We start from the raw sequence: 19,937 nt of genomic DNA, 5'->3' as shown, positions 1-19,937 counted from the left end.
ACAAAATCACAGGCATTCACCTAAATTGCAACTCTGTACTATGAATGATGAAAAGGGCCCACATTCTGATGTACATGTTTAGAGTTTGCATTTGCTGTGTCCTGTGACAGCATTAGAAATATTTCTTCTTTATTGCAATAGCTAGTTGGTCAGCAAACTATTCCTGGTACCAGCTGATGCCTCTTCAGGTCACCCATGACAACAACTATTAAACTCGCGGTGCTTTCTCTGGACATGAGCTTGACCTTCTCATTTTGCCATCTAATGTCTCTGCATAGTTGAACAAAATGTTCAGGGCTTGCCGCTAGCTGTAAATGCCGCCCTGTTCTGCCTGGTTCCCATGACCAGTTCGATGTCAGGCCAAGACATGATTTCCATAAATACACAGCAAAGCAGATACGGGTAAATATGAATCACTCTTTTATAATCTCAGGGTCTGTAGTATCTGTTGCACATGAAAACTGCATTTTGCTTTCCTATTACCTGCTTCTGTTGCAGAAAGTCACAGCAGCAGTCAGACATGCAGCAGCAAAACATAATGCTGGATCCCCACTGATAAGGACTTTCACAATGAATGGAAGAAGTTTTATGGAGTTCATCTCAAGGTGAGATAGCAACACTGGATTTATTTATAAATATACTGATATTTGTGCACTTTTTGCCTACAGTATTTCCCCTTTAAGGTATTCCCTGACTTTGAAACTACTTTTCCAGCCACATTTTAACCCAAAGCAATGCTTAAATTCCATATTACACTTTTCTACAACCTGAGACTTAATCCTATATATTTGTAAGGTGTAACTTATACTCTTGTGTACATTCCTTATAAATAAAAAGCTGATCTGGTGTGTACCTGATATGATTCAGTTTATAGAAGGTAAAAAAAAAAAAAAGACAAGAAAGGAAAACACGCTTTTTACAAAAGCAATTAGCCTTTTTTAATTTTACATTGCATTGAAAATTTACATAATAGATTCATACATTTTACAAATAATTTCATCATAAAAATATATTTCTGTACAAAACACTTTTTTATTCTATATTTCATCTTTTTTTTCAAATGGTGAATATTTCCAATGTCCCCAGGCAGGAACGGCTTTAAGTCTTTCAAATCACGTGGGGTCTTATTGCAGTCAGTCAGTAGGAAAAGCTTGTGGCAAAATAGACTGAAGCTTAGAAAAAAATGACCTCTGATGAAGGGGGGGAGCGCTGGAGCAGGATGTGTGTTCGTATATGTGCGTGCGTGTGTGACAGAGCGTATGTCGTGTGTGTTGGTGTGGATGACAGGGAGGGTCCCGTAGTTTTTGGTAGGCACTGTCAGATTCATACTGAAAAAACAACAACAACAGCAACAACAACAACAACAACAGCGGCAACAATCAATCCAAAACTGTAATAAGAAACAATGTCACCATAGCGATGCAGTGCGGGACACTCACAGCGTGGATAAACAAGGAAGCTACCGTTGCTTTTTAAATCAGTAATGACTTTTAAAAGAAGTTTTTTCTGTTAGCTGGTTGCAGCCGGTGCCTGTGGTCACAGCAGCAGGGGTTCTTAAAACAAAGTTGATGTTTTCGCTCACCCTGGCACACAGACTCATTAAAAAGTATCGCTATTCATCATGCGTGGGACCCAAACTCGCTAAATTCAGCTTCTCACTCTTTAAACCAGACTCTTCAAAACAAAACAAGTGCTTTATCTAAAAAAAAAGGGCACCAAAGCTGCAAAACAGTGACTCATGCTGACTGATGCATGTATTTCTGTCATATAGGGACCAATTAATATATGTGCAGTTTATGCTGCATTTCCAGGCCCTAGCCTTACAATAATTAACTATTTGATTGTTATGCATCGTTTCACACAAATATCTTTTCATCTCTCAGCAGTGGTTCACTGACAGCACACGAAACCGTCAGAAAAGGCCAATTTCATGTGCAACAACAGCTAACAGGGGTAAAGTACAGTAAAGGTTGCCAGTTATATAAAAAAAAAGTTTTTTATCAGAAGGTGGCAGATTAGATCAGAAAAATAGCTACCAGCCATGGAACATTGAGCTAAGATTGTATGGCTATACTTTTTTGTAAAATAAAAAAGCGAAAGCAAGGGGAAATATTAAATCTCAATGGCCTCAGTTTTGTGTTTACTCAATTGTCATCTTAACATTCTCCCAAAAGTCAGCTTCTCTTAAAGCTCAGGAGTTTATGGGATAAATGTAATTCAGGGCTATTTCTTAGCTTTTGAAATGTGATGTACACACACAAAATAATATATGGAGGTCATTAAAATCCATCCATAGTCGCATCACACACTATTGTGCGATACTTGCGAAGTGCCAATGGTAGTAGAAACTTTTTAAAACCCTAAATAAAAGGCTTAAATAGCGTGTGCCAATTTATAATCGATGTGGTTTTAAGTACAAGGACAAATTCGACTTTTAAGGAAAAACAATCATTTGTGACAACGGTAACCTAGAGATGAACTTGTGATAATGCGCCTATAAAATCGACTCGTCTGTAAGGATTTTATGGGGAAACAAGGTTCAAACTTGCACATTTTATAACTAAATTAGAACATTTTAGTTATAGTTCAACTGCTTCTCAAATCATTCTCCAATTTGTGTTCACTCCTCAGCGTAAGACAGAAAAATATAACATGAGCTGATGTGTCGGTGTACATCTTGAGTCATCGTTCACAAACTACATGTTGGGCAGTTCAACAGCAGTTCTCATCATTATTATCATTAATGCTACTTTAACCCTGACCGTGTGTTTTTCTTTTACAATAAGAGACAAAGGAAATGCTGAATATTCAACAGTTTGGCCACGTATAATCGAACAAGTGGGATTTCTGTGTTGACATGACTACACTGGCTTCGTTGACATCTCTGAACTGTAGAATTAAAAAAAAAAAAAAAACAGCATTAGTACAGAGTTCTGATGTGCAAATTTCTGTGGCCTCATAATACTGTAGCAGTTAGAGAACAGTTCTGTTATGTTGTCTGTGTCGCAGTTATGGAGGACACCGTTATGTATTTGACGCTTCCAGGAAAGAGCTGATATAATGACAGCCGTAGCACAAACTCCACCGATTAAGGGTTTTTAGAATTCTGCCGTCTGTGATAAATGTGTGAGCAAACATTGAAGAGCATGATTGTTGCTGGCAAACCTTGCATCTCAACAATAATGACAACAACAATACCACTGACACTCATGATTGCCTCAGTGGGAAAGACAGTGATGGTGAGAGGAACTTCACATTACACAAGAGATTAAAATAAACCAATTTCATGTTACAAAGGAACCAAAATACTGTTTGTGACTTGTGTGAACAGCACATAGTTGTAATATCTTTAATTCTGATATTTCTTTCTTTTTTTTTCTAAAAACTCTGCTATAATCTGTCTTTCCCCTTCAGCCCCTCCCCTCTGGTAAATATATAGCACAAAAATATAGGTGGTGAATGCTCCCGAATATATATGCAATAGATTTACAGATCAGAAGATTCTGCAGCAATAACAAAGAAAGAAGATAAGCACTCTCAGAGTGCACAATTACAGTGGAACAGCGTCCACAGTCGTAGGGCTACAACCCTGTTTGTCTTTCTTTTACCTGTCTGTGTCTCCCGTCTATCAGCCTGTCTTTGTCCATCTGTCTGTAAGCCTGTTAATCTGTGTTTAAACCTGTTCGTCTGTGGAGTGGAGACTCTGCAACTGTCCAAGACCCTGCTTGTCTTCTAAAAACCTGTCTGTCTCATTGTGTGACTGTCTTAACACCACATGTCTCCATCTGACTTTCCAGATTTTTAGTGCGTGTACCTGTCATCTGCTCTGTCCGTCATTCCCTCTGTCAGTTCTGTGTCTAACCTTTCTGTCCCTGTGTTAGTCCATCACTAAGTGGGTAGACAGGTAGTTGTTCCTGTAAAATGTGCTTTAGTGCCAGAGCTTTGTCTGTTTCGCAAAGTCTTTTTCTTTGTTAGTCCATCAGAGTCCTCTGTATCCATCCGGCGTCTTTCTGATCAAAAATCCATTTGAATTCACAGGATCAGGAACATCTTTCCTCAAGGCCATGTTCTGTCTGATCTGATTCATAATGTAAGAGGAGGGCCGACCTCTCTCAGTAGATGATTTGAGGTTAGACAGGCTCTGATTGGCTGCGTTACGATTTTAGGATCTCATCTTTCCTCTTAATGATTCCCGCACACTACTTCCAGTTCAGTTAGGGGGTCGTCTCCGTCTCCTTAGCCTCCTCTCTTATCCACTGGATGGGAAAAGGGCAGTTTATCCATTCGATGAGTCAGTCTCTCATCTGTTCTATTAGTGCTAGCTCCCCTTTAGACTCCTCTTAGTTTTGCTTTGCTCTAATCCCAGTTCAGTTAGGATTATAGCTCCATCTCCAGGGCTGCCCTTATCCTTCGCTTAGGAGTTAGTCTCTTTTCAAAGCAACTTTTGCTACTGTCTGCTAGCATTAGCCATCCTAAATTCCATTTCAATAGAAAAAGACAACAGGCTGGTAATACTGGCCTCTGGTTGTCATGGAGACAGGAGGTTGTCTTGTCCCAGTTGTTAGGATGTTGTATTCCGTGGTCGATTAAGAAATAGGCTCCTGTTCACAACTAGTCATTGTGTTTTACTGATGGTCTGCTGGTGACAGTGTTTTCTTTACTGTCAGTGTCGAACCCAAATAGATAAACAGTTTTCTTTGCCTCACAGTGTCTTTTTATGACATCTTCTTCATGTCCGTCTCCCCATCTGTGGCCATTGTGATTCTGTTTTTCTCATAGTTAAGTATCTGTTCAACACAGTTGATGCGGCAACATCGAACTGTTTTTCTAGTGCAGTTTATCTCTGTGATATATAACCATGGCTGGATGATGTATCCTCTCTCTCTCTCCAGGGGAGGACGATCACAGAGCTCAGCGTGGGTCTTTCTTTCCACAGATTTGTGAGAAATACAAAAATTGGGGAGTGGGTTACGGTGACATGTCGTGATGTCTGACTAGCAGGTCATGGCTTAATCATTTGTATTAATATTAAAGACAGTGAGCAAAGTTAAATTGGAGATTACAGTATCATGGCTGTGTCTAGTTTAGAATCAAATTAGAAAATATCCATGACCCGCTGAGTCTTGGAGTCAGAGATAGATAATAGCCAGTATGTTTTTTCCATTGCGTTGCATCCTTTGCTTTGTCACATCTCTGTGCGTTTCCACTGGCTGTTTGCATCTATCGAGGGCAGCACACCTTTTGTGCATACATTTGTTTGAGTTTCATTTTTGGATACAAAATGCTGTCTGTTGAGGGAACGAATGCTGGGTTTTGGTCTCAGACGGCGAGCTTTTCCTCTGCTGGAGGAGATTAGGTCTCTGAACTGGGAATGAAGTTCTTCTGTAATCAGTGTCTAGACCGTGCCGCGGATGATGTTGAAGTCGAAGCACACGTCTTTCCCTTCCACAGCTTCGTACCAATTGTGGTCCCATTGGATATCTGAGCCATTAAGTTCAAGTAATCAATCCTCAGACCATGGTGCAGACAGTATTTAGGTTTGGATCGAATCTAACGGCCTTCCCCTCCACAGCCTTGGCGTTGGTGTTGTACATGGGGTTCTCGAAGGCCGCCTGACCGTTGTTGTTTTCATGGACTGAGCAGCCTGTGTACTGTGTTTTTGGTGTGGTTCTGTGAAAAGAAACAAGTAAATATAAAGACACCAACAGACATTTAAATAGTTCTAATTGTATATTAACATAACATAACTGAGTAGCCAGGGGACAACAGTGAGTGCAGTCTTGGGAGTAGAGGCATGGTAAGCAAGCTTTAAGAAGGATTAGAGAGAGTGTTGTGCTTTTTAGGAAGCCTTGTGAGATTCCAATCAGCCCATCCAAAACTAATTCCTTCAGCAAGATTTTTTTTTTGTTTAGATATTAACAACAGAAGTTATTTGCATCTGTTAACAATGTGAACACCAGTGAATTGTGCTTCAACCATATCTCTGAAAAATCCAATTTACCACCTCCTAAACAGGATTGTTTTGCAGCACAGTTTGCAACAGACAGTGACCTAACTGTGTCTTAAGCATCTTAACAACCAAACCACTGAGGCAGGTATTGCTTTCAAGAATTAGACAGCTTCTTACAATGGTAGCGATCCCTTTTAAATTTCTGTATGACAGTAATGAAAAACAGCAGTAAGGTAATGATGCAATTGACAGGAACGTATCCTTTTTGTCTGTTTCTGAAATTAATCAGAGAGGCACTGCAAGTGGTTACATGCAGGTTTATTTTTAAGGACGTACCTTTGTTTGTAGAGATAAAAACCAAAGCCAGTGAAGATTAGAGCAAAAAAAGGCACCAGAATAGCGATAGCCACAGAACTGCTGTTGGTACCCAGCTGAGGGGGAGGCGAGTTGTTGCTCTCCGACATATTCAGACCTGTGACAGACAAGGAAATACACACTGTAACAAATTATTGTTGCATGATTAAAAGAACGGATGTCTTGTAATAGCTGTCTTGTACTTTTTGTTGTTAGCAGTTGTAGCTGTGATATCTGTGGCGGGGATGCTGGTAATTGGCAAAGGACTGGCATGTACCCCCAGAGCGGGTACAAGTGACATGCTGGAGAATCGTAATTATTTTCTGCTTAGCATTTGCAGGTGACGTAGGACTTGCAGGTGGAGATGGTGGATGGTTGAGGCTGAAGGTTGAGTCAGCGTGCGCTATGAAGTCACCAGAAGCCCCCTCACTTTCTAAATTAGTTCTCACAGGCAGTTTTTCCAGTCATCCTTTGTAGTCATTCATAGCTGACATCCAAGAGAGACTTGTTATCTGGTGTTGCTACTAAACCTAAGAGAGTCTCACCCAGTCTCTGCAGTCCAAACTGTCCGTAGTCTTTTCCCTGAATGAAACCCTGGAACACGTAACTAGAACCATCAGGCTCTGCTGATACCTGGAGAAGGAAACAAAGGAGAGAAAAGCCTGGCTGAGCAAAAGTTTTAGGAAGAGAGCACAGAGAGAAATGTTAAGCAAGAGACAAAGACGCAAATGCCAACAATGCAGAGTGTATAAAACAGAGACATATTTTGTAATTTTTCTTTATGCATTGTTTAAATATTTGAAGAAGTTTCTGACAGCTGAGTTTCGGACGAGTAATATGTTGTGGGTTTCATCATTGATTAAACTCCTAAATATGTATCAGTTACATATTTAGAAGTTTTTGTCTCTGAAAATAATTTCTTCATGCTTTAAAATGGCTTAGATATAACGACATGCTGTTGTTTCATCTATAACAAGCAGATCTGTGAATTTTCTGCCTCTTTTTTTCACTCACCCCTCTGCTGCCTTCTGCAGTTGGAGCACACCAACTCACATGTGACTCTGTAAAACTACTCTGTGATACACAGTGACAAGTTGTAATACTGGAGCAATTCTGCTGTACATGTTTAAACCAGAAACTGAAGAAGAATAGTGATACAGAAACTTCCAGCCTGGAAGCTGACATAGTTGTTTCTTTGATTTGTTGTTTACTAAACCCAAAAAGTCTGAAATTGTGATTTTCAGATAGTCATTGGCACACTGCAGTTTCATGGTGGAAATATTCAGCAATAGTGCTGACTGTTTATTTTGCTCAATAAATGTCTTCAAGCGTAAAAAAAACACCATATGGACATGTTAAAAAGGTAAAAAACTTGATTTGCACCAGAGGGGATATTTAAGACCCATCTGCAGGTACTTGATGATAAATATTTAGTCTTTCACTGCATTACTTAGAATTACACAAAACAATGTTTTGATAGTTTATTTTTGTTCATTAAGGTGACAAATACAGTGTTTGTATAGCTTAACAAACCAAGTATGGAGCAGTGATATGTCTCTCTCAACCTATATTCTCTATAAAAACACTTCCTTTAGATCATGGCACTTTAGTAAAATATTTTCATGAAAAAGATGACTTACGAATCCGTCCATGGTCCAGGAGTCGTCTATAATCTTAGCTGGAGAGATGGCTGAATCTTTCAGCTGGTTTCCCTGGTTCACATAGTTCACCTGGTACATCAGTAGCAACAGCCTGGCTTCAGTGGCTTTGTACACCCCTAAAGAGGACAGAATAAACACGATGGTAAAAATAAAGCAAAGAATATAATGGCCTGCTTACTACAGATCATTAGATCTTTGATAGGTTTTTTGTTCTTCTGGTGCATCAGCAGGTTACACATTTCATGTTAGTTTGAAAACTGCAAAGAAAGTTGTTTTATTAAGGAAAAATAAAAGTAAAACAGCAACCTGACTGCAGCTGTCCAAAAAAATTATGAAAATTGATTTTTTTTTAAAAGAAAAATTAAAGGTAAAACTGTGAGGTAGAATTTTAGAATTGACTGTCACCCCTTCTTATACCACAAATCATCATTATGGTATATTTGGGCAGCAAGGCAGCTTCAGAGGTGTTGGTAGGAACAGCTGCTTTCTAAGACTTAATTTTTTAAGTTAACCTAGACTGAACACATTTCCACTTCAGCGTCATACTAACCTACCAAACACACAACTGATATCATCTTCTGGCTTCCCTCTCAGAAAGAAACCATATGTATATTTCCCACAATGCTGAGCTACTCCTTTAGAAACAGTACTCGGGTAGAGAAAACTTGACATCTTAAGAAGAAAAACCATGCAAGTTTTATGCAACTGGCCACTGGCCTTTCTGCGACTGTGTGAGTGCAGCTTTAGCTGTTATTGATCTAAAGCTGCTCCTTTAAGCCAGAGGACGGGATGCTAAAAGTCTGATAGCAGCATGGTTTTGTGATATGGTGTTTGTGCTCTCTGCTACTCCAGGAACCAATTCTAGCTTCAACAGGATTTGTGTTTTAATAGGGTCTTAACCTCCTGCTGACGCTGTTGTAGGACCCTGGGAGGTACGTGTGTGAAAGTGTGTGTGTGTGTGTGTGTGTGTGTGTGTTTGTGGGAGTTTGTGGGGAATACAGTAACAATATTAAAAAGGATCATGGTGGCTCTGAGAAAGAAGTGAAATTCAGACACTAATAGTCCATTAATACAGAGCTGACTAAACGATCAAGTGTTTTCAGTTCTCTTGAACTGCTGATCGTAGGTGTTCCATGTTACACTTAATGTCTGGGTGTTTAGTTACCATTTGATACTATCATGCATTAATGTACTATAACCATGAAAAATTAGCATGACCTTTTCTTTTATCACGCCCTGTCATATATCCTCTATGTGCAGTATTATGTAGAGTGCAGAATAATTAGCCATAATGCAACATGCCTGACAGGAGCAGTTCCATATTGCCATTGCTAAGGGTAACGTTGACTCTTCCAGTGGTGGAGTTGAAGCTGGTGATGCTCAGGGTCATGGGCTGCTTCCTCCCACGGTAATTATAGGAACCTTTCCATATGTAGTTAGGAGCAAAGACATCATCTGGAACTAGAGAGTAGAAGAGATGATAACCTATTTAGATCAAGATGTCTCCTGTCTTTTAATCTTTTTTTATTAGTCAGTCCAAAAATGTCAAAAGAATGAAATCGCTTATTGATCAGTAGCCACAAATTACTGTCTCGTACCAAACTTTAACTAATATCCATACAGTATGCACACACAAAGAAGAAACTGCTAATTTGTGTGGCTTTTGTTATGTGCTTGTCAACTTAAGATGGAGTTTAGTTTCAAATTTCCATCTACTGTAGATCCGTTATATAGAATTACATAGGTTAAAGAACTGCCCTCGAAGTAAAAAACTGAAAAACTCCATTCAAGGTATCACAAAGTTCTTACTTTTCCTCTACGTTTACTGACATCTCAACATGTGCTGTAGCGAGAAACAAAGATTTCCTGTGTGGCTTTTGGCAGAATCTTTCAGTAGATTTAAGGGCTGCTTCCTGCTATGATAGGTACAGGACCTTGTGTTTGCCGCAGCTATTGGAACTTCATGTGCAGTGAGAGGTAAAAGGAGGCTTTGAACTACAACAGAATAGGACAGCTCACAACAGAGCCGAGCTGAAAAATAGAGAGCTGAACAAAACCGTAGCATTGAAAAGAGCAGAACATCACAGTGGTTAATTTACCTTTCTATGTGTAGTGAGGAAAAATAAATTATTTAGAACTACGATGGAAAGCAGTAAAGTGCAATAAAATCGACAAGGACACAAGAAGAACATCACTCTGGAGAAGAACTGAGCAATTTATTGAACCACAGACTAAACCAGACTAAAATAGAATAGATAAGAAGAGTCAAGAACGGACAAGGAGTGGTCTAGTTTGCACTAGTCTGGAATACTGAAGACACAACTGACCGTTTAGCTTCGGACTCGGAGTTCCTGTTACTGGTTTCACAGGTTTCTTCTTCTCTCCAGCTGCATATGAGACAGAAAAACAGAGGGAGGAAGACAATGTGTTATTAAAATTCATTAGCAGAGCTGTAGGGAAACAGGATGAAAATATGTTCAATTGTTTTTCTCTGCATCTTGTTTAACATATAGCTCTATTAGCAAACATCTCCAGAAACCAGTTTTACCCAGGGAAGAACCCACTTCATGCTACCAAATAACCGCATTAGAATGCATTGTTGGCCACTCTTAGTTACACATGTGCATAATGAGTGAGAAGAGTGTTGAAAAGGGTCAAGCAAAATAAACCTCTGTAATGGTTATTTGGAGGCAGAGAAATGCTAATAGAGTTCGTGCCCAATAACTGTGGTGCATATTAGATCCTTTTAGATGTGGCCCTGCGACACTTTGGGCTTTGACCGCTCACAACGGCCTCTATCATCGCTTCAAGATGCAGCCATTGTTGCCGACAAGTAAGAAAGAGCGAGGGAGAGGGCATTTGTCCTAGAATCTCAAATTGGATCAGAGAGTGCTCCAGTTTTGAAGACTACTTCAGGGCAACAGGGTGGCAGCCTTGGTGGAATGATTTCAAGATTGGAGCTTGCAGTTTTTGTTTGCACAATCAGGATTCAGGAAGATTTTTTGGAGATTAAGAATGAGAAATAAACACTAGGTTCAAACATTTTGGAGCTGAAGACAGCACACAAATTAGAATTGCATGTACAATCTGGGGAATCTACACCTTAGTATTTCCTGATTGAAGTTTTGCTTGGTATGAAACAATACAACAAGCAAAGAAAGGCTTGGAAACCACCTAGACTGGCATAAATACATCCACTTTATTATAATATGTATACAAGCATAAAGTATTACGAGAGGATTAACCTAATTTTGTAATATTTACGCTTTAAAACTACAACTGGAAAACTTGTGAAGCTCCAACGGCCCCGTATTTGAACCCTTGTACTGTAGATACCTTTGTTTTTACTTTGTAAAGCTACAATTTCCACCAGCTGTCTGTGGCTCAACGGGATGCATTTAAGCTCACTCTTAGTGAAGTTGTTGGGAGAAGAAAAATGGACTCATGAGGCGTGATGAATTCCTGACCTCACCTGTAAGGCCCTGGCTGGCCAATCTAGCGAAGGGACAAAACACCACGGGACGTTTTTTATCTTTTTTGTATTAGAGCTGCCAGACTCACCACCAGTCCACAGGCTGACCACCCCACCACGAGATCTCACCCTACTCCAGATGGCCCGTCTGTTTCAGTGTGTGAAGTGTCATTGAGCAACACACATTCAAACACTCACAAGGCTAAAACACTCCCTACAGGCATGTAACACAAAACGAACCCCATACCTCGACATATAGGCATCTTTCCAGTCCACGTGCCGTCACTCTTGCAGACTCTGTGCTCAGAACCCCCCGCCAGGAAGTAGCCGGGCTGACAGCTGTATACTAAGGTGTAGCCAAACCCGGGCAGGTCCATCCCCGCCACATCCACATGGAGGGGGCTCTCTGGCTGCTTACAGACGTGGGCTGCAGGGTTGGAGAGGCACGTTGTTCACTTGGGTGAGCTGACGGATGCTTAGGATGGATGGGTGAACAGTTAACAAATTGAAAAAGATGTTTCTTACGTATGCACTCAGGTTGTGTTCCACTCCATGTCAGATCAGGCTGGCAGGTTCTAGATGAAGATCCCTGAATCAAATGACCTGGTTGGCACTGAAAAGACACAATGCTCCCCACCTGTGCACAGAGAGACACAAAAGCGCACACAGACAGCGATAAAGACAGTTTGACGGTTTTGCTTGCAAGAGGAGTATGAATATCTTCAGAGGACCTTCATAGTAGCGGAATGCAACGATAGATGACACAGAAGACAGTAATAGTAACTGATGGGTTATTGCTGTGCCAACAAGAACACATGCAATAAAATATTTAATTTGAATTGTTTTAAAGCTCTTACTCAGTGGGCTTAATAAAGGTACAAAGACATACAGATAACTGCAGTGTAATGACTGCAACTGCAAATGCCGGTAAAAATAACTTAAATTCAAACATTCTTACTTCACCGAGCCAAAGATACATAAACATCCACAGTTGTGGGTTCATCACATCAAGTGGCTAAGTATAATATTGCTGTAGTTTTAGTGAAAATGCCTCTTTATTTCCTGGGTGTAGCAGGTTTGGAGTTTTGTTTTTTTGTTTTTTTTTTTTTGCCAGTGCAGAACACTGGGAACATACCTAAATTACATTGTATTTAATTTCAAGGGAGAATAAGAGGAAAAAGAATCCAACTCATGGGGCATTCTGATTGTTTTGGGGTTTACTTTCCATTGTTTTCACAGCTTCCCCAATTTGAGACTATTTGGGACCTTAGTGGCACAACACCCCTTTTCCTCCGCTTTGCTGTCTGCTCCATACTGCCAACTTCCAAATGAAGGCAAAAATATCAACTGTTGGAGATTCTGCCACCTCCATCCTGTATAGGTAGCAGCCTCTTTAACAACAGTTAACAATGACTTTCATAATCAGTTAATCTGTCAAATAACACCCCTCTTAAAGTCCAAGTCTAAATTTTCCAGAGCTCAAGTTGACAAGTGTTTTTGGCACTTGAAATAAGATGATAATGCTTTCAAAAGTATTAAATTTTTGAGGAATTTTAATTTCTAAGGACAGTAAATGACTAAATTCCATTAATATTTTGTGTAACCACTGTCCCTCTGGGGAAACACTTGCATAAAGTTTCTCAGTGTACTTGGCAGGTGGATTGTTCCAAGCATCTTGAGGAAGTTGCCACAGTTCTGTGGATTTAGGCTGTTTCAGCTGCTTCTGTCTCTTCATGTAATCCCAGACTGACTTGATTTTGAGATCAGGGCTCTGTGGGAGCCATACCATCTGTTACAGGACTCCTTGTTCTTCCTCTCACTGGATATAGTTCTCCACGACTATGGCTGTGTGTTTGGAGTCATTGTCATGCTGCAGAATGAGTATGAGGCCGATAAGACATCTCCCTTATGGTATTGTGGGATGGAGGAGAGTCTTACTATAGAACATGTCTAAAATTTCTGTTTAAATGTTTTATTTTGCCTCAGGATTCCAGTTTTTCCTTCTATCCTTCCTTTCTCTTTCTATAATTTGCAGTCCGCCTAGACAGATTATATCAAATGTGCCAAAACATCTGCTTTATCTATAGTAGTTATCATACATCTATTATATTTTGTTTTGTGAGGCTATCTTTTGAGATTAAACAATATGTATAGTTAGAAAAGCATGCATTATTAGCTGAAGCTTCACCATACACCTTTGTTTTTCCTTGCTTTAATATATAAATTGTGTGATAGCATGTCTGAAATAAACATACCTCAGCTTTTAAGCTAAACTTCTTGGTAGGGAAGGTAGAAATAGAGAATTTTACCTTGAAACCGTAGGTCCGATTTAGGGAGCCATAGCGCGGCGTTCCTGGGTTATCACAGCTGGTTTTGGTCGGTTCTGAAAGAACAGCACAAGAGTAAAAGTAATTACACCCAAAAATCTAGGAGAAAGATAAATTAGCAGCAGCATTATACATCCCCTCTCTCTCTCTCTCTCTCTCAAATCTCCTTTCCTTTCCTCTGTTGTCATGGTAACAGTGGGTCATATATGCCATCAGGACAGCAGGGGGCAGTAGCACTTTATCAGAAAACGAAGTGGGGCCAGCTCTGAGCGAATGTGTGTGAGCGAATGTGTGTGTGTGGCAGGGTCATCAGCATGTAGAGCACATCCTGACGCAGAGCTCGATTCAATACAGCTTCCGAAATGACAGATTCACTCTCCACCTCTCTCTCTCTCTCTCTGTACCTCTCTATCTGCCCTCTTTCTCTCTCTCTCCTTCTCTTACTGTTGTCTCCTTCTACCTCTCTGCCTCTCTTCGTAACTCCTCTTTTCCTGTCTTTTTCTATCTTTCCATGTCACTATATCTTTGTCTGCCCACCCTCCTCTTCCCCATTCCGTCTTGTTTAAAGAGCAGCCTGCTTTAGCTCAAAACTCATTCTGTTTCACCAACACATGGCTGCAATTATGTTTGTGTGTATGCTTGCGTATCTGCAAAAGTCAATTATGATATATTACAGAAAGATTCCCCTTCACGAGCATCTCACTTACCCTGTGACGACTTCTTTCTCAGCAGTTACAGTTTCATTCCTTACATCAATGAAGTTACATTTCAGAGGCAGGTTTCTATTTATAGTTTATCCATTTCACAAGGAACGTTCGACTTTATAGCGGCTGTAAAAGTACCGGATGTAAGGAAGTCAAAGTCAGGTGTCTGTTCGCACTACAAACGCTCTCATTTATTACAATTCATCACCATACTCGATGTTTAAGCACCTGCTCTGAATCACACGTGAAGTGGTGCTCTAAAGCATCACATGTGGTGGTGAATTGACCCAGCGGGACCATTTGTAATGTGTGCTGAATATCCCTTCTCATTTTCTTCTTAATCTTCCGATAGCAGCAGCTTGTTTGAAGCCAAATGTGGATGTGTCCTTCTGGAAGCTTTTTACTAAATACTGTAAGTTACAGTGTTGTCTCACTTATGAGCAAGCACTTTGGCTGTGATTTCTGAAAAGGGATCCCAACTTTCAGACCTTGATTCTTAGGCATAGCTGGTCTATTGCTAACTGAAGTCAGAACACCGGTGACTGAGCTCTCAAAAGCAAGGAATTCATTTTTCGCATAATAATATATTCAGATTAAAAATACCATAAATTATATAATAGTACCTTCAGAGATCGAAAGCATCACAATAGCGTTTGAATTTTACTTCAAGCAACACAGTGAAGCTTTGTATTAGAAATGAATGTTCAGCCGCCTCGATTTGAGCCTTTTGACCTGTCAGTGCATTTGAAAGACAAGTTAAGCTTTAAAGAATGGCCAGAAACTCTAAACTACTCCTCTGTGATGTGTCAAATCAACTTTCAGTTTAAAAAGTTTAAATGCTAAAAAAAATTGCATGACAATTCATCCAACTAACTTAATTCTACATCTCTTTAAAAAAACAACAGCAAAAAAGAAAAAAATAAACAGTTTTCACCAAATTCTTCAAAAAATAATTGTGCTAATTGGCGCAATCATGAAGCCATTAAAGACTAAACTGCAACCAACAGCCACATAACAGCTGTTTTTGGATGAACTGCAGGCAGTGTTTATATAGAGCAGAGGAGGAGGCAAGTGTGGAAACAATTTCAAAATGTAGACAGACAAAAATATATGGTATGTGGAGGTGTTTCAGTATTAGTAACATCTTTGAGCACATATGGGCATGTTGTATATGTAGATTTCATTTACTTTGGTCTTTTTGCAAAAGACATGTTATGTTTCAAAGAATGGCCAGAACTACCCAATTGACTAGAGCAAGAAAATGTAAATGTTCAACTTTCCAAAGGTCCTTGAACTACTCATCGATCGGGAAACTTAACAGAATCAAGTTTAAGTTTTAAAATGTTTAAATGATCAAAAAAGATCCATGACATTTCATCCAACTCACTTTATTCTACATGGACCTCTTTTAAAAATTAGACAAAAATTAAGCATTTGCACCAACATTTTTAAAAAATCTAAAAATTCTGCACTGCTCGGCACAACCATGAAGCCATAACGATTCACCTGCAATCAACAGTCATGTCCTAAAAATTCTGGGACTTTGGGGATGAACTGCAGGCTGTGTTTCCATGGAGCAGAGAGGAGACCGGTGTGGAAAAAAAACTGCTTGGGATTCTGAGGGTTCACCAAACAATACAGCAGTCACTGTATATCACAAAATAAAATATTATGGGTAAACCCCAATATCCACTGCAGACATTGTGTTTGTGTTGCTGGTGACACTCAACTGTCATCGTAGTTGGTGAGCCAATGGACTCAAAGGCACCACTGCTGAAGAACAAACTGCTTTAAGGCACTTTCAACCAAATTTAATATATAACGTGAGTTTTGCAAGTTCCTCTCATGTTCATTTCTGCACATTGAACTAATCAGATCAAATGCCATACTTGCGATCCATGCAAAGCACGCATCAACCCCTTAAGACGCATCTGTAATTTGTTAGTGCCAATGTGAAATGGCACTCTACCATAATTTGCGATCTGCATGTGAGCAGTGCTCGCAAATGGCCTTTGTGAAATGATCCACTGGAATGCTTTTAGTGAGCCATGCTGCAACTGGAAAACCACACTGCCAATTATCTAAAGCTAAAACTACAGACACACAAGGTTGCAATCTTCATTGAAGCCGTTTTCAAAAGCTAGAATACTGTATCTGAAATGCAACAAAACGACTACTATACTGATCCTCTCTAACTAAAAAAAAAAACAGTTGTTTTATGAGGAAATGTCAATCTGGAAATGGTACTTTCACTCACATTCTTTGAGGCTTGTCGTCCAAAGGCTGCCTCGTCATTAACAACATTGTCTCAGATGAGTTTCCAGTCACTATTCATTATTATTCCAATAAGTCTGTGTGACTTTGACTTTTACCGAACAGAAGTTGCTCTGCACAGCCAGCCCATGAGTACACTGAAATGTGGCTGTCAACTCCATAATATTAGGTCATTAATTGCAATGGTCATTAGGCGGGGGGCTGTCAGAGAAACACAGTGAGCCACAAAACAGTGATAACAAAATGACGGGTAGCATAAACCATCTAATGTGTCTCATAGGTTATATGCCCACACAAATCTTCACTCAGGATGGCAAACACATTGAGAAACAAGCTGAAATCATATTATCAAGCAAACTTACTATTAATCAAAAGAAAACCCATGTACAGCAAAGGAACAACATGAAAAAGAAGCCTGTACAGCAAAGGAACAACATGAAAAAGAAGCCTGTAGTACTAAGTTTTGATGCGTTATTTAAAAGAAGAAGCTTATTTCGCTAAAATGACCTCCTGAGAAATCTCATTCAGAAGTTTGGAATCTCTAGTGTGCCAACCAACACTGCCTTTTAATTTTTACCCGGACTTTGAAGTGGGCAAGACACCCCTGGCCAAGGATACTAGGCTGTGTTCCAGCTCATGTGGGGATAAATGATCGATGATAAACTCAGGAACTGTTTAAAAGCAATCGGTAAAATCTTAAATCAATTTTTGGTGGAGGTTAAAGGCCTTGGTACTGTATTTTGCCAAGTCTGGGACTTAGTTGTACATAATAATACTGGGAAACTTTCTTTTGAAGTTCTGAATTTATTCAGAAATGCAGCATGAAAGTTTTGACTTTGCTTAAAGTTGGATGACTTAGACCTGTGGGGCTGAGTATTGAATCTTAAGACTTTCTTCCGATCCAGGCCAAAGTTTATCTGTAAATCCAAGCATGAAAAGCAACAAAAGCCAACTTTAACGTCTGGTCAGATTTACGATCTTGTTTACTACTTCTCTCATTATTTTCACAAATTACATTAAAGAGGCTATAGTTTTTTGGACCAAAGTGGTTTTGTGGCTGCTTGAGTTTAGACAACATTTTTGTTGACTGAGAGAAAAAAGATGTTGTTGACAAAAACACATTGATATTTCTCAAAGTAAGGTATCAAAAAAGGGTGGTTCTGGTGTGGACAGTTAAACTCAAGCACTGTATATGCACTATCAAAAAAATATCAAATTTTACCACAATTTTAAGTCATTTATATCTTTTACAGTTAGATTTATGTCAGTAAGAACATAAAACAGATTATTGTAGGAACATGTTATGAAGCTTACATATTAGCAACATTTGTAAAGTTAAAACATTTTAAAATAGTATTAAAGATCCACCTTCATCACAAACTCAAGTAAACTGAATTAGTGAATTAGCCAGGTGGCCAGTTAAGTCAAAGAAACAAATATTTGGATCATATTTAGAATTCCTGAAAGTGTTGGTTTGGGTTAGGGTTGCACACAAACGACTAAACTTACCGATACAGCGTGGCTGCAGTCCACTCCAGGTACCATCACTTTCACAGAGTCTGGTCGCCGTGCCAACCAGTATGAGCGGTGGAGCGCAGCTGAAGGACACTTCTGATTGATAGATGAAACTTCGTCCCTCTCTGAAGCCACCAACTGGGGTTCCTGGGTCACCACAAAACTTGGCTGGAAACACAGAGACGCATGAACAAAAGCCCCGTTTTAGCAAAAATGCTGACAAGTACTCACTTTTTTGAGAAGCTCAAGGGCAAATTTTGCATCCAATTGTGATTGGTGGTTTGAGATATATGTTCTTGTGCCAAGTTGTGTGTGCTCCGTGTGTGTTGCTTACGCAGGCATTGTGGAAGCATGCCGTTCCAGGTGCCATTGGCTACGCAGGTCAGGACGGCCGGGAATGAGAGCTCATATCCAGGTGAGCAGCTGTAGCTCACACTGCTGCCCCATTCAAAGTCACTGCCCTGCAGTACCCCATTACTGATGGCAGGGGGAGCCGAGCAGGTCACCGCTGGGGGAGAAGCAGGAAAGAAAAAAAAAAACATGTATCATGCATTGAGCCGCTCCAGGTGATTCTGCCTCACTTAACACTGCCCTGCAAATTCACTGAAGAGAATCCAGCTGCTTGATTAGATAATTGAACCCAACCACTGATTGAATTCATAATTTTACCACAATTTACCCGAGTTAATATCAAGTAGATATTTTTGTCTCCAATCACATCCAGTCGTTGTTTCAATTCACTTCAGTTTAAATTCACCGTGATTATGGCACATTAGCAGCTGCAGCGGTGGTGACATGTTCCATGGGACTGATTTTATTTGATTTATTTGTATTTCTTGTTTTTCCCTGCACATGCATAGACTGCAAAGTGAGCAGAATCTGCTGTGTCAGTGCTGATAAAGTTACAAGGATTTAAAGTGGTATTTAGAGCTCACTTTTGAATACAGAAGTTGTGCTGACTAAATGTACATGTGGGGAGTTTTCTATACCAGTAACACAAAGTAACGTTCATGGACATTTCATACAGAAATCTAATTTAAAGGAAAAATGATGATTCCTTTTACATTTGTTTAATAGTCAGGTAGATGTAACAGTATATGCACAGGTCTTATACCTGCTTCTTGCTGTTAAATGTAGATGCGTTGCAGAATAACGTGCAAGTTGTATTTAAATCAGCAATAAGCAATTGTCAACATGGTGACATAAAACTGCACTTCTCCATCATATGTACAGATACTCGATGTTTCTGTGATGGCTACAATACAAGCATAAGTGTTATTTAAACAGAATGAAGGGTTTTGATATATAATTTACCTGTGCATATTGGCATATTCCCATTCCATGTCCCATTTTGGGTGCACATCCTCACAGGCGATCCATCTTCCTCCATTCTGTATCCGGGTTGGCACTGGAAGGAAACGTTCTGACTGATTGTGAAGTCCTCTCCATAGCGAAGTCCATTAGCTGGCATACCTGGATCTCCACAGTTTATCACTACGAAGGTGGACAAGCGCAGTTGAAGTGGACAAAACGGGACAAAGATGAAGATTACTTTAAAGGTCGTGCTGCGGCACAAGATAATTGGAATTTTAAATTGCTTAGTACTCCTTTATCTGTGTTCTTTCATATACGAGTAATTCAGATGTTAAGAAGGGCGAGAAAGAGAAAGGCAGAGGGACA

General features: G+C 39.8%; 1 protein-coding gene across 2 annotated transcripts in view; it reads right to left on the bottom strand.

Moving 5' to 3' along the window:
• Positions 1-913: 913 nt before the first annotated feature.
• Positions 914-19,937, bottom strand: part of csmd3b (CUB and Sushi multiple domains 3b) — a 349,486-nt gene continuing 330,462 nt past the window's right edge. For both annotated transcript variants that reach the window (XM_055017938.1, XM_055017939.1), the window contains exons 63-74: positions 19,572-19,751; positions 18,592-18,765; positions 18,252-18,425; positions 13,747-13,820; positions 11,963-12,074; positions 11,685-11,864; positions 10,293-10,352; positions 9,268-9,426; positions 7,945-8,081; positions 6,850-6,937; positions 6,287-6,422; positions 914-5,670 (exon numbers count right to left, since the gene is read on the bottom strand). In XM_055017938.1, the coding sequence (XP_054873913.1) occupies positions 5,511-5,670; positions 6,287-6,422; positions 6,850-6,937; positions 7,945-8,081; positions 9,268-9,426; positions 10,293-10,352; positions 11,685-11,864; positions 11,963-12,074; positions 13,747-13,820; positions 18,252-18,425; positions 18,592-18,765; positions 19,572-19,751 (1,634 nt within the window). In that variant the 3' untranslated portion in view covers positions 914-5,510. The remainder of the gene's footprint in view (positions 5,671-6,286; positions 6,423-6,849; positions 6,938-7,944; positions 8,082-9,267; positions 9,427-10,292; positions 10,353-11,684; positions 11,865-11,962; positions 12,075-13,746; positions 13,821-18,251; positions 18,426-18,591; positions 18,766-19,571; positions 19,752-19,937) is intronic.

The sequence above is a fragment of the Amphiprion ocellaris genome, chromosome 15 (assembly GCF_022539595.1).
Source record: "Amphiprion ocellaris isolate individual 3 ecotype Okinawa chromosome 15, ASM2253959v1, whole genome shotgun sequence".
In the NCBI taxonomy this organism is placed as follows: Eukaryota; Metazoa; Chordata; class Actinopteri; family Pomacentridae; genus Amphiprion; species Amphiprion ocellaris.
Note: the sequence above shows the minus strand (reverse complement) of the source record. Positions and strands in the feature narration are given on the sequence as shown.